This window comes from Leptodactylus fuscus, chromosome 9 (assembly GCF_031893055.1).
Source record: "Leptodactylus fuscus isolate aLepFus1 chromosome 9, aLepFus1.hap2, whole genome shotgun sequence".
In the NCBI taxonomy this organism is placed as follows: Eukaryota; Metazoa; Chordata; class Amphibia; order Anura; family Leptodactylidae; genus Leptodactylus; species Leptodactylus fuscus.
In genome coordinates, this window is record NC_134273.1 from 452,420 (window position 1) to 465,591 (window position 13,172).

The 13,172-nt window shown below is 43.9% G+C and overlaps 1 protein-coding gene across 1 annotated transcript in view; it reads right to left on the reverse strand.

Moving 5' to 3' along the window:
- Positions 1-6,756: 6,756 nt before the first annotated feature.
- Positions 6,757-13,172, reverse strand: part of MOB3C (MOB kinase activator 3C) — a 42,821-nt gene continuing 36,405 nt past the window's right edge. Inside the window, exons 4-5 of the mRNA XM_075287185.1 lie at positions 8,912-9,089; positions 6,757-6,888 (exon numbers count right to left, since the gene is read on the reverse strand). Of these exons, the coding sequence (XP_075143286.1) occupies positions 6,757-6,888; positions 8,912-9,089 (310 nt within the window). The remainder of the gene's footprint in view (positions 6,889-8,911; positions 9,090-13,172) is intronic.

Below are 13,172 nucleotides of genomic sequence, written 5' to 3' on the forward strand. Positions count from 1 at the left end.
TTTCCCCTATGCTATCACTTAGTTCTATTCCTCCCATACTATATATGTTTTTTACATTTCTGTTACCCAGATGTAGAACTTTGCATTTCTCCCTGTTAAATCCCATTTTGTTGGCCTCAGCCCATTGTTCCAGTGTGTCTAAGTCCTTTTGAATACACTCTCTCTCCTCTCTAGTGTTGGCTATTCCTCCTATCTTCGTATCATCTGCAAATTTTATGAGTTCCCCAATAATTCCATCGTCCAGATCATTTATAAAGATATTAAACAGTACTGGGCCCAGAACAGAGCCCTGCGGCACCCCGCTTTTGACTTTCTTCCAGTTGGATGTGTAGCCATTTAGTATTACTCGTTGTGCCCGATCATTAAGCCAGTTGTGAATCCACCGAACTGATTTTTTGTCAAAGCCATACTTAATCATTTTTTCAATAAGAAGGTTATGTGATACTTTATCAAATGCCTTACTGAAGTCAAGATATCCTATGTCCACGGCATTCCCTTGGTCCAACCATTCAGTGATTTTGTTGTAGAAGGAAATCAGGTTAGTCTGACAAGATTTATTGGTCATAAAGCCGTGCTGGCTCTGGTTAATTAATGCCTTCCCATCCAAGTACCGAAGTAAATGTTCCTTGACAATTTGCTCAAAGATTTTTCCTGCTATCGAGGTCAGACTTACCGGCCTGTAATTTCCTGGATCGTCCCTTTTCCCCTTTTTGTAGATGGGGACAACATTTGCCCTTTTCCAATCTAAAGGGACCACTCCTGTTTCCCATGACTTACCGAAGATTATAGCAAGGGGTTCTGTTATTTCCTCTGCTATCTCTTTCAGGACTCTAGGGTGTAAATCATCTGGTCCTGGGGACTTGGTTTCCTGTAACTTGGCTAAGTGCTCTCTTACCAGACCTTCGCTTATAGTCAGCTTGGAGTCCTCCTTCCCCTCATCTCCATCACCATTAATGGCGATATTTCCATTAGTTTCTTGGGAGAAGACGGATACAAAATATGAATTTAGTAGCTCCACCTGCTGTTCCACCATGTTAACTGTTTCTCCTTTGTCATTCTTCAGGACTCCAATGGTCTCCGTCACTTTTCTTTTGCTTTTAACATATCCCCAAAATCCTTTTACCTTACTCTTTGCCTCTTTTGCAAGCTTCAATTCGTGTTCAGCCTTAGCTCCTTTGATGCTTGTCTTGCAGAGTCTGCAGACTGCTGTGTACTCTTCCTTAGGTATAGTTCCCATCTTCCACTTTTTGTATGTTTCCTTTTTAGCAGGTTATGTAATTTTTTGGTCATCCATCCTGATATTTTTAGGTGCTTCCCATTTTTCTTCCTTCTAGGTATTGTTAGTTCCTGTGCTTTAATGATTTCCCTACGGAAGATTTCCCACCCTTCATGTGCATTTTTGTGCTTAAGAATTTTGCACCATGGAATTCTGCTAACCCTTGCCTTCAGGCTCTTGAAGTCTGCCCTGCTAAAGTCGAGCCTTGAAGTCTGTGCCTTCTCAGGTCTTCTTCTTCTTCTTGCAACCCCAAACTCAAGTATAGCATGATCGCTGAATCCCAGTGTCCCTGCTACCCGTAGTCCCTTAACCATGTGCTCTTTGTTGGTTAGGACTAGGTCCAAAATGGATGTTCCTCTCGTGTTTTCTTCTACTAGCTGGGCAATGAAGTTGTCTGCTAGAGAGGATATTGTTACCCCATGCATGGTATGTACCCAAGTATCTCAGTCTCCCCATAGGATAGAGCACATCCCAGTATCTCCCTTAGTGTTACCCCATACATGGTATGTACCCAAGTACCTCAGTCTCCCCATAGGATAGAGCACATCCCAGTATCTCCCCTATTGTTACCCCATACATGGTATGTACCCAAGTATCTCAGTCTCCCCATAGGATAGAGCACATCCCAGTATCTCCCCTATTGTTACCCCATACATGGTATGTACCCAAGTATCTCAGTCTCCCCATAGGATAGAGCACATCCCAGTATGTCGGCCACTGTTTCTCACCAATGGTTCGAGCTCTCGATGATCCACCAGGCTGAACTCTGTAATGAAGTAGTAGAAATGCTTGTAGCAGGTGTTGACATGAGCCTCAGCTCCCACACTGATGATCCCATCAAAATGATGGATGTACACGTGGACAAAGACTCGGAATAGTCGCGTCACGATCTTGGTGCAAACTTGCTGGAAGTTTTTGGGGAAAGGTATCCCTGCAATATGAACAAATAATGGTAAGAGAAAGGACCCAACGAGTACAAAAATCAGGGAAGTTAAAATACCTGCGACTCCCCATTTTCAAGGCTCATTTGTCTCTGGACACTGGCAAAGCTTACCTTCTCGCCATCTTTTTCTTCGTAACGGCCCTTTTTTACCCCGGTGAAATAGGAATTGGCGCTCCCTATTCTAACTTGCTGCTGAGCCTGTGATAGGGAAGTGAGAGAGCAGCGAGACTGGACCAATGATGGCGCGGGGGCGACTCTCAGACTACTTCAGACACCTGAGGGCACAATGGCTAAGCTGTAGTCACCAATAATGGAGCTGCTACATATGTCCTGTAGGTTCTGACTTGCCCATCCTGTGACTCTCCTAAATGCATCATTGCTTTGAAAAGGAAGCCGAAAAAGGTGAGAGAAAGCCATTTTGTTTTCTTTCACTTGACTGAGAAGTTATCAGTCGGGTCCGTCCATGGTCAGATCTCCAGACCATGACAGATAATCCACATGGGTGACCACAGGATGATACGAGTGACCATGGGGTGAAAGAGGGAACAGAGACAAATGTCTGCAGGATGGTTAGAAGAGAGTGCGAAGGTTAAAGGTGACTATGTTTTCAGACAACATTTCATCTTTGGCTGTTTTAGTGTCACCAATACATTTTGTCTCCTTTCTTCTCCCCGTCTTCTGTATTATAGAGATCTGTTCCTGCCTCTCCCTGAATGTGACTGTATGAAGGATGGGCTGTGTAATGGGGGGGGGGGGGGGGGGACCTCAAGCAGTTATATCTCGGCCATTCTAAAACTTACAAACTTGCTTTTGGTGTCATATGAAAGAGGAGATTCTCTTCTGAAACTAAGACTGTTATCTAAGTTATTATTATTACAGATATCACTATTTGGGCTGCATATAAGTCTCCTAATCCTGATTGTGAATCCAACCAGTGATATCTCTAGAAATAATATAGATATGACTGGAGCCTTAGTGCCATATGAGAGAAGAGAATCGACCTCTTCTACCTGACTGAAGTGGACCCCCCCCCCCCCCCTACAATGGAGAATATTGTGCGCCCTTAGTGGCTGCCTCGATACAGGGCTCCAAGCTGGGAGCAACCTTATCTTTCCTTTTTCACTCTTTTTCTCTGTATCTTCAAAAATCCTGTAACCAAGAAAGCTAGCACTATGAATTAGCAACTATAAGTCGAATGGAAGACCCTGTGGAGTTTTTTGTTCCTTTTGTTTCTATTGTAAAGCATGGACTCAAGACCTGGTTCAGCTGGTTTCCTGTTTCTATACATGTGCCTATTACCATCCCCCCAGGACACCATGCGGCATGGAGGAAACCTACATGGAAGTGTGGACTTCTTCGCTCAAGGAGATGATTTTTGGCGTCTATTGCTGATGTGTGAAGATGCTACAGCTGACTGGTATTTCTTTCTATTACTATGTACACGTGGGACTCTGCTACAACCTGGAAACCTACCATCACCCACCTACCCCAGGAGTTATGGAAGCTTGGCAAGAGAATAGCACCATGTATACCTGGATGGCTTCAGACTTCTTTGGGGAAGTAGAACACAGTGGTAAGGAGGAGGAGGAGGGCTTGTGATGAAGGACACTTGGGGCATTTTTTTTGTGGTTAATGGACAATAGTGCTGATGCAAGATACCGAACTATCAGCTGTGAGCAGGAGATCTCACTACCTACCAAAGAACTACCACATGTTATCATGATAGCTGCATATGTCCCCCACCTCTGCAAAAATGTTTTTTTGCCTGTTATATCTACATGCTGTGACCCCTCCTCATGTCCTCCAACCACATTCAGCTGTATTATTATTATTATTATTATTATTTATTATTATTATTATTATTAACATCACTCCGCACAGAGAACTAAATGATCCTGCAGTGTGTCTGTGCTTCTTTCCTTTTTAGTTGCTCTGATTCCTAGGATTTCTCTATCTGCCATGAGCTTGTATGTGTTGTCTCTCTTGTTATATACTACTGTACCATCTATGAAACTGTATCACTGAAATTTCCCCATTGTGGGACTATTAAAGGAATATCTTATCTCTTATATACAGTATATATGAATTGTATATTAATGAAGGTAATATATGTATATGCGAAAGTGACAAGGGGATGTCCTCTACACCTAGACCGGTGACAAGGGGACGTCCTCTAGACCGGTGACAGTGACAAGGGGACGTCCTCTAGACCGGTGACAGTGACAAGGGGACCTGTCACTGGTCTAGGTGTAGAGGACATCCACTTTTTACTGTCACTGGTCTAGAAGACGTCTCCTTGTTACCGGTCTAGGTGTATAGGAAGTCCCCTTGTCACTGGTCTAGGTGTAGAGGACATCCCCTTGTCACTGTCACCGGTCTAGGTGTAGAGGACGTCCCCTTGTTCACTAGTCTAGGTGTATAGGAAGTTCCCTTGTCACTGGTCTAGGTGTAGAGGACGTCCCCTTGTCACTGTCACTGGTCTAGGTGTAGAGGACGTCCCCTTGTCACTGGTCTAGGTGTAGAGGACGTCCCCTTGTTCACTAGTCTAGGTGTATAGGACGTCCCCTTGTTACTGTCACCGGGACGTCCTCTAGACCGATGACAGTGACAAGGGGACGTCCTCTACACCTAGACCAGTGACAAGGGAACATACTCTACACCAGTGACAAGGAGACTTCTTCTACACCTAGACCAGTGACAGTAAAAAGTGGACGTCCTCTACACCTAGACCGGTGACAGTGACAAGGGGACGTCCTCTACACCTAGACCAGTGACAAGGGGACGTCTTCTACGCCTAGACCAGTGACAAGGGGACGTCCTCTGGAGGAGAGAAAGTTTCACCAGCAACATAGAAGGGGATTCTTCACAGTAAGAACAGCGAGGCCATGGGACTCTCTGCCCCAGTAAGTCGTGATGGCAGGTTCATTGAACAAGTTCATAGTGAACCTGGAGAACAATATTACCGGTTATGGACTCCAGATTTTAAGGACAAGTTGATCCAGGGTTTTATACTAACTGACAGACTGGAGTTGGGAAGGGGCCATTGGCAGGAGCCTGATGGTTTTTTTTTTTGCCTTCCCCTGTATCAACACTGTAGGGTTATAGGTTGGACTTGATGGACTGATGTCTTCATCCAACCTCTTCTACTATGTAACTATAAATTGTATATCATTGATGAATGTAATATATCTATATTTTTCATGTACGGTTTACTTTTGTTATTCACATATTTTGCATGGTAGGGTTTATCTTGAGACTTTTTGAAGTCTGGTTACCTTTGAACTTCTCCCATCATTGTTGGGTGATCAATGAAGCTGATCTTATGTTTTTAATGAGTTGTTCTTATATTGAATAAGGATTACTATATTTAAAATGGATGTGCGGATTTCTCTCATGCAGTGTCCCAGAACTGAATGTTAATGTTCTGTTTAAATTGTCATTATTTCACCATATTGTCTTGTATATTGTCAGGTGGTAATCTCTGATGTCAGCCATTCTTTTGCTGTATATTGTATTGTACTGCATTACATAGCATACACTGAGGATTGTCTGCACCAGTGTAGGGGTTAACTAGCTTTGCACCTTGCCTTAGCTCTGCAAACCCACATGTTTAGCATCCTGCTACTTAAGTCACATACTTTGCTCTCAGCCTATAAAAGCACAAGCTGCAAGTCCCTAGTCCACCCCTGCGGTTCACAGGAAGGGATGATTGCAGAATGGAGTCTATGCCTGGGCTCCAGCCAGTACACATGTCTGCCAGCATTGCTCCAGGCTTGTCAGACCCTCACATGGGCTATATACAGCTACTGAACTCCTATCAGTCCACGCCTGGGAGATCTTCTAAAAAGTCTAGTCCTGTTCTATTGGCCTAAGTCAGAGGAGTAACCTGTTGGATAAAGAAGTCCTCTGCCTGGATCCACGCTTCTCATAGGTTAGATCCAGCTGGGGAACCCAAGCGGCTTCCACGTCATTGATTCTCTGCTTTAGCACCCTGCGATAGGGCATTGCTCTAGCACCTACTCTGTAATTTCTCTCCTGCACCACATTGTACAGTATAGCCAAGCTGTGTTACATCTGCCAAGGTAGAGCTGAAGCTGCCCTAGACTGTATATAAATTATTACCTACCCAGAATCCGTATACCTGCTACTGCAGAGGATATGGGCTGTGCACCAATTAACCATTACCTACCCAGAATCCGTATACCTGCTACTGCAGAGGATATGGGACTGTGCACCAATTAACCATTACCTACCCAGAATCCGTATACCTGCTACTGCAGAGGATATGGGACTGTGCACCAATTAACCATTACCTACCCAGAATCCGTATACCTGCTACTGCAGAGGATATGGGACTGTGCACCAATTAACCATTACCTACCCAGAATCCGTATACCTGCTACTGCAGAGGATATGGGACTGTGCACCAATTAACCATTACCTACCCAGAATCCGTATACCTGCTACTGCTGAGGATATGGGACTGTGACTGAAGTGCTGCGATTACTTGTCATAAGTGTAAAGGCAGTGCTGCCATTTACTCCCATAGACACTGTGATATCTGGACTTCGTCTGCACAAGGGATTTTCAGATAAAGTTCTTTATAACCGGTGTTACCGGACTCTGTCACAGAAGTCGTTGCAGCCTGAGCTCTGTAGGAAGGTGACAGCTAAAATTAGAGAGAGGTCCATGTATATGACAGGGGAACAGGGGTGTATAGCACTCAGGCCTGTGACACAACCGTGACTACTACCCCATCAGCTCTGCATTACCACCAACATCGTGCCCCCACTTGCTCACTGCACTCACGTCATCTTGTTTTTTGTTTTTTTTTTTCTTTGCTGTATATTGATTTGCAACCTCCATGAGTTTATAATATTGCAATCTTTTGCATCCTCCTCTGGTCTTGGCTCTAGTGCTCACCAGATAGAACAAAATGGCAGCACTCCAAAATATATCAGTGGGTTCATTTCAGTGCGATGTTTTGGCACACATCCAGAACCTTTTAGATTTCTATGATGGGCTATTGAAGATTGGCATGTCTACTGGGGTTTTTTTGCGAATATTCTTTATGGCGTCGGTGGATATGTTTCCATGTATACTGAGAAGAGAGAATCCTATGGGGGCTCCAAGGAGATTCGGCCCCCCCCCCCCCCCCTTCCCCATCCGTGTTGGATCTCAAACACAAATATGAATTGGAAACAGTCACTTCCCAACGACGTCTTATTACTTTTGGTGAATATTTTAAAGCAGGAAGAATACCGAGAGGTCTGAGATCTGCGATACGTTGCACACATCTCTAACAAATATTCTATGGACTTGCTTCTTCTGAGTTCTTACAAAAGGAGGTCCATCTTATACAAACACATGGCCAAGATCTTGATGGACAAATCAGGCATATTTTGAAGCTGGAAGATGTTCATCCATTTTTTTGAACATGTCTCTAACAATTTAAAAATTTATGGAAGTGATCTGGAGGAAGTGAAGAGAGGCAAGTGGTGGAATGGCGACAATGAGGATTATTGATTAGGCTGAGTCTACAATTAGCAATAGTCATCTCTCACTAAAGGGACACAACCTACAGCGGACTTTCACATAAAAGGAAGCGTTCTCCCAAGAAACCTAATGTTGCTGACTCTATTCCATCACCTTCTTCTTTCAGAACCTCCAATATTGATGAGAAAACCCAAGGACACAGAAGGAGAGGGGTCGGAGACACCACAGGTGGGCAAACACACACAGACCTCAGAAATCAGACTGTAACAGGTACAACAACCACAAAAAAGAGGGGCTGAGCAACTACTGGTGAATGTGTCATCTAAGCCTTTATCTTCATCACAACTCTCTGATTTATCCAATGGCTTACCCCTTTTCTCAGCCACTTAAACCTAAATGTTGGTTTATGACACAAGATGGGACATCTACTACAGTATATGTACGTAATCCAACATCAATATAATTACTACACAGGATCAGGAATCTTCCGTTCCTAAACTGTGTATAGACTGACTACAGTTAAGAGATTATGAGGTTAAGGAATAGGAGCATGTTCACACCTATTGTTCATTATTCTTCTGGGGTTTTTTTCTCCCTAACTCTTAGGAGTAGCCTTAAGAGACTATTCTTCTCCTATCTTTAGATGTCGTCTCTGTGCCGCCGTTCGGTAGACATCCTGGTTTTCTTCTGTATGCAAATGAGTTCTTGCAGCACTTGGGGTGTCCCCAATGCTGTGAGAGAAATCTCCAGTGCTGCCTCTATCTTCGCCTGGAACGGCCTCTCCCTGCATCTTCTTCCGGTGCAGGCTTCAAAATTCTAGGCATGGCGCAGCCGGCTCTGCCGTCGGGCCTCGGGCAGAGCCAACTGCGCATGCCCATGGCAATTTTCCTGTGGCCACTTACACAGTAAGCTGGGGTAAGCGCCCACAAGAAAATGACCACGGGAATGCGCAGTCGGCCCTGCCCGAGACCTGATGGCAAAGTCGACTGCACATGCCTAGAAGTTTGAAACCAGTGCCCGAAGAAGACGCAGGGAGAGACCGTTCAAGTCGAGGATATAGGCGGCACTGGAGAGTTCTCTCGCAGCATTGGGGAGGCCCCTAGTGCTGTTTTAGCGCTGAGGACCTCCTCCAGTGCTGCAAGAGAACTCATTTGCATACAGAAGAAAATTTGAGTGAATTCATTTAATACCTTTACCAATGCTGTAAAAAGAGATATCAATACATTGAAAGCCTCTAATACTACGGGAATTCTACGTCCCAACTTGAAGAGTGCAGAGATTGTGGCTTTACAGGAACTTGTCCGTGAAGGCGATATCACCATCAAACCTGCGGACAAGGTTGGTGCTATCATCCTCATAGACACAGCCTCATATCTTGAAGAGATCAAAGAGTTAGCTGACACAGCAGTCTATAGAAAGATGTCTATGGATCCAAAATTTGTTTTTGCTAATAAAAAAAATAAATAAATTGAGATTTACGCTTGGAGGTGAAAAATTAGGTTGGATTGATGAGCTTTTACACTTTTTTTTTTTTTTTTTGCATAAATTGGGTGAGGTGAATATTTCTGGTTCTGATCATTTACTGTTGGTGTCCTTTGATGTGACTGTCTTATACATCTTATTTTTCCAAGATGGCACCGTATGAGTGGCTGCCTTGATACAGAGCTCCAAGCTGAGAGCAACCTTTATCTTCCTTCTCACTCTTTTGTCTGTATCTTCAAGAATCCTCTAACCAAGCAAATTAGCACTATGAATTAGCAACTATAAATAGAATGGAAGATCCTGTGGAGTATTTTTATTCCCTTTTGTTTCTATTGTTAAAGCATAGACAAGACTCTAGACCTGATCAGCTAGAGTTTCCTGTGTGCACATGTGCCTGTTACCATCCCCCCAGGAGCTAAGGACAGCATGGTCACCATGTGGCAGACAAAGCATGGAGAGTAACCTACATGGACGTGCAGACTTCTTCTTTCAAGGAGATGATTCCTGGAGGCTATTGCTGATGTGTGGAGATGCTACAGCTGACTGGGATTTCTTTCTATTACTATGGACACGTGGGACTCTGTTACAGCCTGGGAACCATCACCCACCTACCCATGTGTTATGGAAGCTTGGCAAGAGAGCAGCACCCTGCCTACCTGGATGGCTTCAGACCTTTCTGGGCAGTAGAACACAGTGGTAAGAAGAAAGTAGGATGAGGAGGAGGAGGGCTTGTGATGAAGGACATTTGGGGCATTTTTTTGTGGTTAATGGACAATAGCGCTGATACAAGATACCGAACTATCAGCTGTGAGCAGGAGATCTCACCACCTACCAAAGAAACTGCCACATGTTATCATGATAGCTGCCTATGTCCTCCACCTCTGCCTGTTATATCCACATTCTGTGACCCCTCCTCGCGTCCTCCAACCACGGTCGGGCTGTATTATTAACATCACTCCGCACAGAGAACTAAATGATCCTGCAGTGTGTCTGTGCTTCTTTCCTTTTTAGTTGCTCTGATTCCTAGGATTTCTCTATCTGCCACGAGCTTGTATGTGTTGTCTCTCTTGTTATATACTACTGTACCATCTATGAAACTGTATCACTGAATATACCCAATGTGGGACTATTAAAGGATTATCTTATCTTATTAACCATGGCAGGGGCTTTCAAGCAATCAAGAGAAAACTGGAGAATTCTGATTATTCATTAGAAATCCACAATTTGATTTTGACTTTCTTCTGACTTTTCTATTTGAAGATTAATTTCTTTTTTTTACAGTTAGAGGTCCAGCAATGGGTGCCAACATGTCACCAACTTATGCAAACCTTGTTATGACACCCTTGGAGGCGGACTCCTCTATGGCCATGTCCTGATGTCTTCCTCCTATGGACTGAGACTTCTTTACAGTTATAAGACTTTTAGATTTATTTCCATCATATTGATTCTGATATTAAATTTACCAGGGTACAATCTGAGTCTCAATTACAATTTTTGGATGTGCAAACGTTATCTACACAAATTTACCACAAGCTATCTAACAGCAACAACTTGCTTAAATATGAGAGTAATCATCCGAGCTCTATGGTTAGGTCTTTACCATTTAGTCAGTTCCTGCATGATAGTGAATTGTCCATGGACACTATGGCTGCCAAGGATAAAGATCGGGGTCACCCTGGGAGAGTTTTATATCCCTCGTGATACCCCGGTGACTGACCCTTTGAGAATTAGAAATCACACACAATAATCTGAGTAGTCAGATTGTGGCTATTATTCATAAACTCAGGGGTGTCCTTAGAATGAGTCCGTTATCTGTCCCCAAATTTCAATCCCCTCCTCTTCTGTCATAAAGGAGAACTAGAAGTATTGGGGACCAATTAGTCCGTTTGGACATTGGGAGTTTCAGACTTGGTAAATAATCCTCATGAAGTGGCCGCACAAAGAGGGGTTGTCATCTTGTTATCCCTGCCGCTCCTGTCTGTGCCCTTATGGATAAAGGAGATTAAAATGAATCATTTCCTTACTTGTGGCAGCGACTTTCCGCTTACATGTCCTTGTGGACTCCTTTATATTGGGGAGACTACTCTTGATCACACAACTAGACTCAACCAACACAAAAGATTTACGTGTCTCTAAACCTTTTTATGTAGATTGAGCCCCATTTAGAGATCACAATGTACATTTTTCCATATCAATATGTCTTTGGAATATGGGATGGAAATCCATGCAAACACGGGGAGAACATACAAACTCCTTGCAGATGATTTTATGCCCTTGGCGGGATTTGAACACCAGGACTGCAAGGCTGCAGTGCTAACCACTGAGCCACCGTGTGACCCCTGTCCCTAAACATTTTAGCGACTTCAAACATACTGAACAACAATTGTGCTTGAAGATGGTTGACCTTATTCCTGCACTTAGATGTGGAGGGAACAGAGAAGGGTTACTAATACGCCCAGAGTTGGAGTGGATACACAGGTGGAATTCTCTGGGGATTATAAGAGATCTTCTATGTGTTACGAGGTTTGTTTGCCTTACACAAATGTTGGGGTGTTCCTCGTTGCATTGAGTGATTTTCTTTGATGAGAAAGGTTTTGGATGTGAACAGAAACGTCACTTTGAAATAAACCCACTGACATTTTTGGCTATTTTGGAGTGCTGCCATTTTATCTACATAGCAGATGGAGCATCCTCTTTTGGATTTGCACCCATAATGCATTGTTGTACTGCCTTGAACTTTTTATTTTTCTAGATTAGGAGATAGATAAGATATGAGAGAAAAAAGCTACACTGCGTGCCGAGCTCAAAATCTGCCCCGTGTGAACTAGCCCTAAGAGCGCTGGTCAGAGCAAAGAGATTGTAGCTCTTATACGGCGACCCATCAAATCCTGCTAATCTGCTTTTCCTAACTAGCTTTGCTCCTTGTCCCACCTTCTAGAGGCTCCAGAATTCAGGGCCACCCCTGCAGATATAGATGGGGCGCTGGATGTGGAGGGAGCTGCAGACTGACAGGATTTCCTGCCCGGTGACACTCAGATAACAAACAAACTGAAAAGCAGAAACTCTGCGCTCGTCCTCATCACTAGAATATCTAGAGCCATATCCTCATAGGAGACACCTGCAGGACTGGCGCAATACACGCACTCTCGGCCATAATGCTCTGCTTTACCCAGGACTGCTGTATACTACCCAGGACTGCTGTATACTACCCAGGACTGCTGTATATTACTCAGGACTGCTGTATATTACCCAGGACTGCTGTACAGTATATTACCCAGGACTGCTGTATATTATCCAGGACTGCTGTACAGTATATTACCCAGGACTGCTGTATATTACCCAGGACTGCTGTACAGTATATTACCCAGGACTTCTGTATATTAGCCAGGACTGTTGTACTGTATATTAGCCAGGACTGCTGTACAGTATATTACCCAGGACTGCTGTACAGTATATTACCCAGGACTGCTGTATATTACCCAGGACTGCTGTACAGTATATTACCCAGGACTGCTGTATATTATCCAGGACTGCTGTACAGTATATTACTCAGGACTGCTGTATATTACCCAGGACTGCTGTACAGTATATTACCCAGGACTTCTGTATATTACCCAGGACTGCTGTACAGTATATTACCCAGGACTGCTGTATATTACCCAGGACTGCTGTACAGTATATTACCCAGGACTTCTGTATATTACCCAGGACTGCTGTACAGTATATTACCCAGGACTGCTGTATATTATCCAGGACTGCTGTACAGTATATTACTCAGGACTGCTGTATATTACCCAGGACTGCTGTACAGTATATTACCCAGGACTTCTGTATATTAGCCAGGACTGTTGTACTGTATATTAGCCAGGACTGCTGTACAGTATATTACCCAGGACTGCTGTACAGTATATTACCCAGGACTGCTGTACAGTATATTACCCAGGACTGCTGTATATTACCCAGGACTTCTGTACA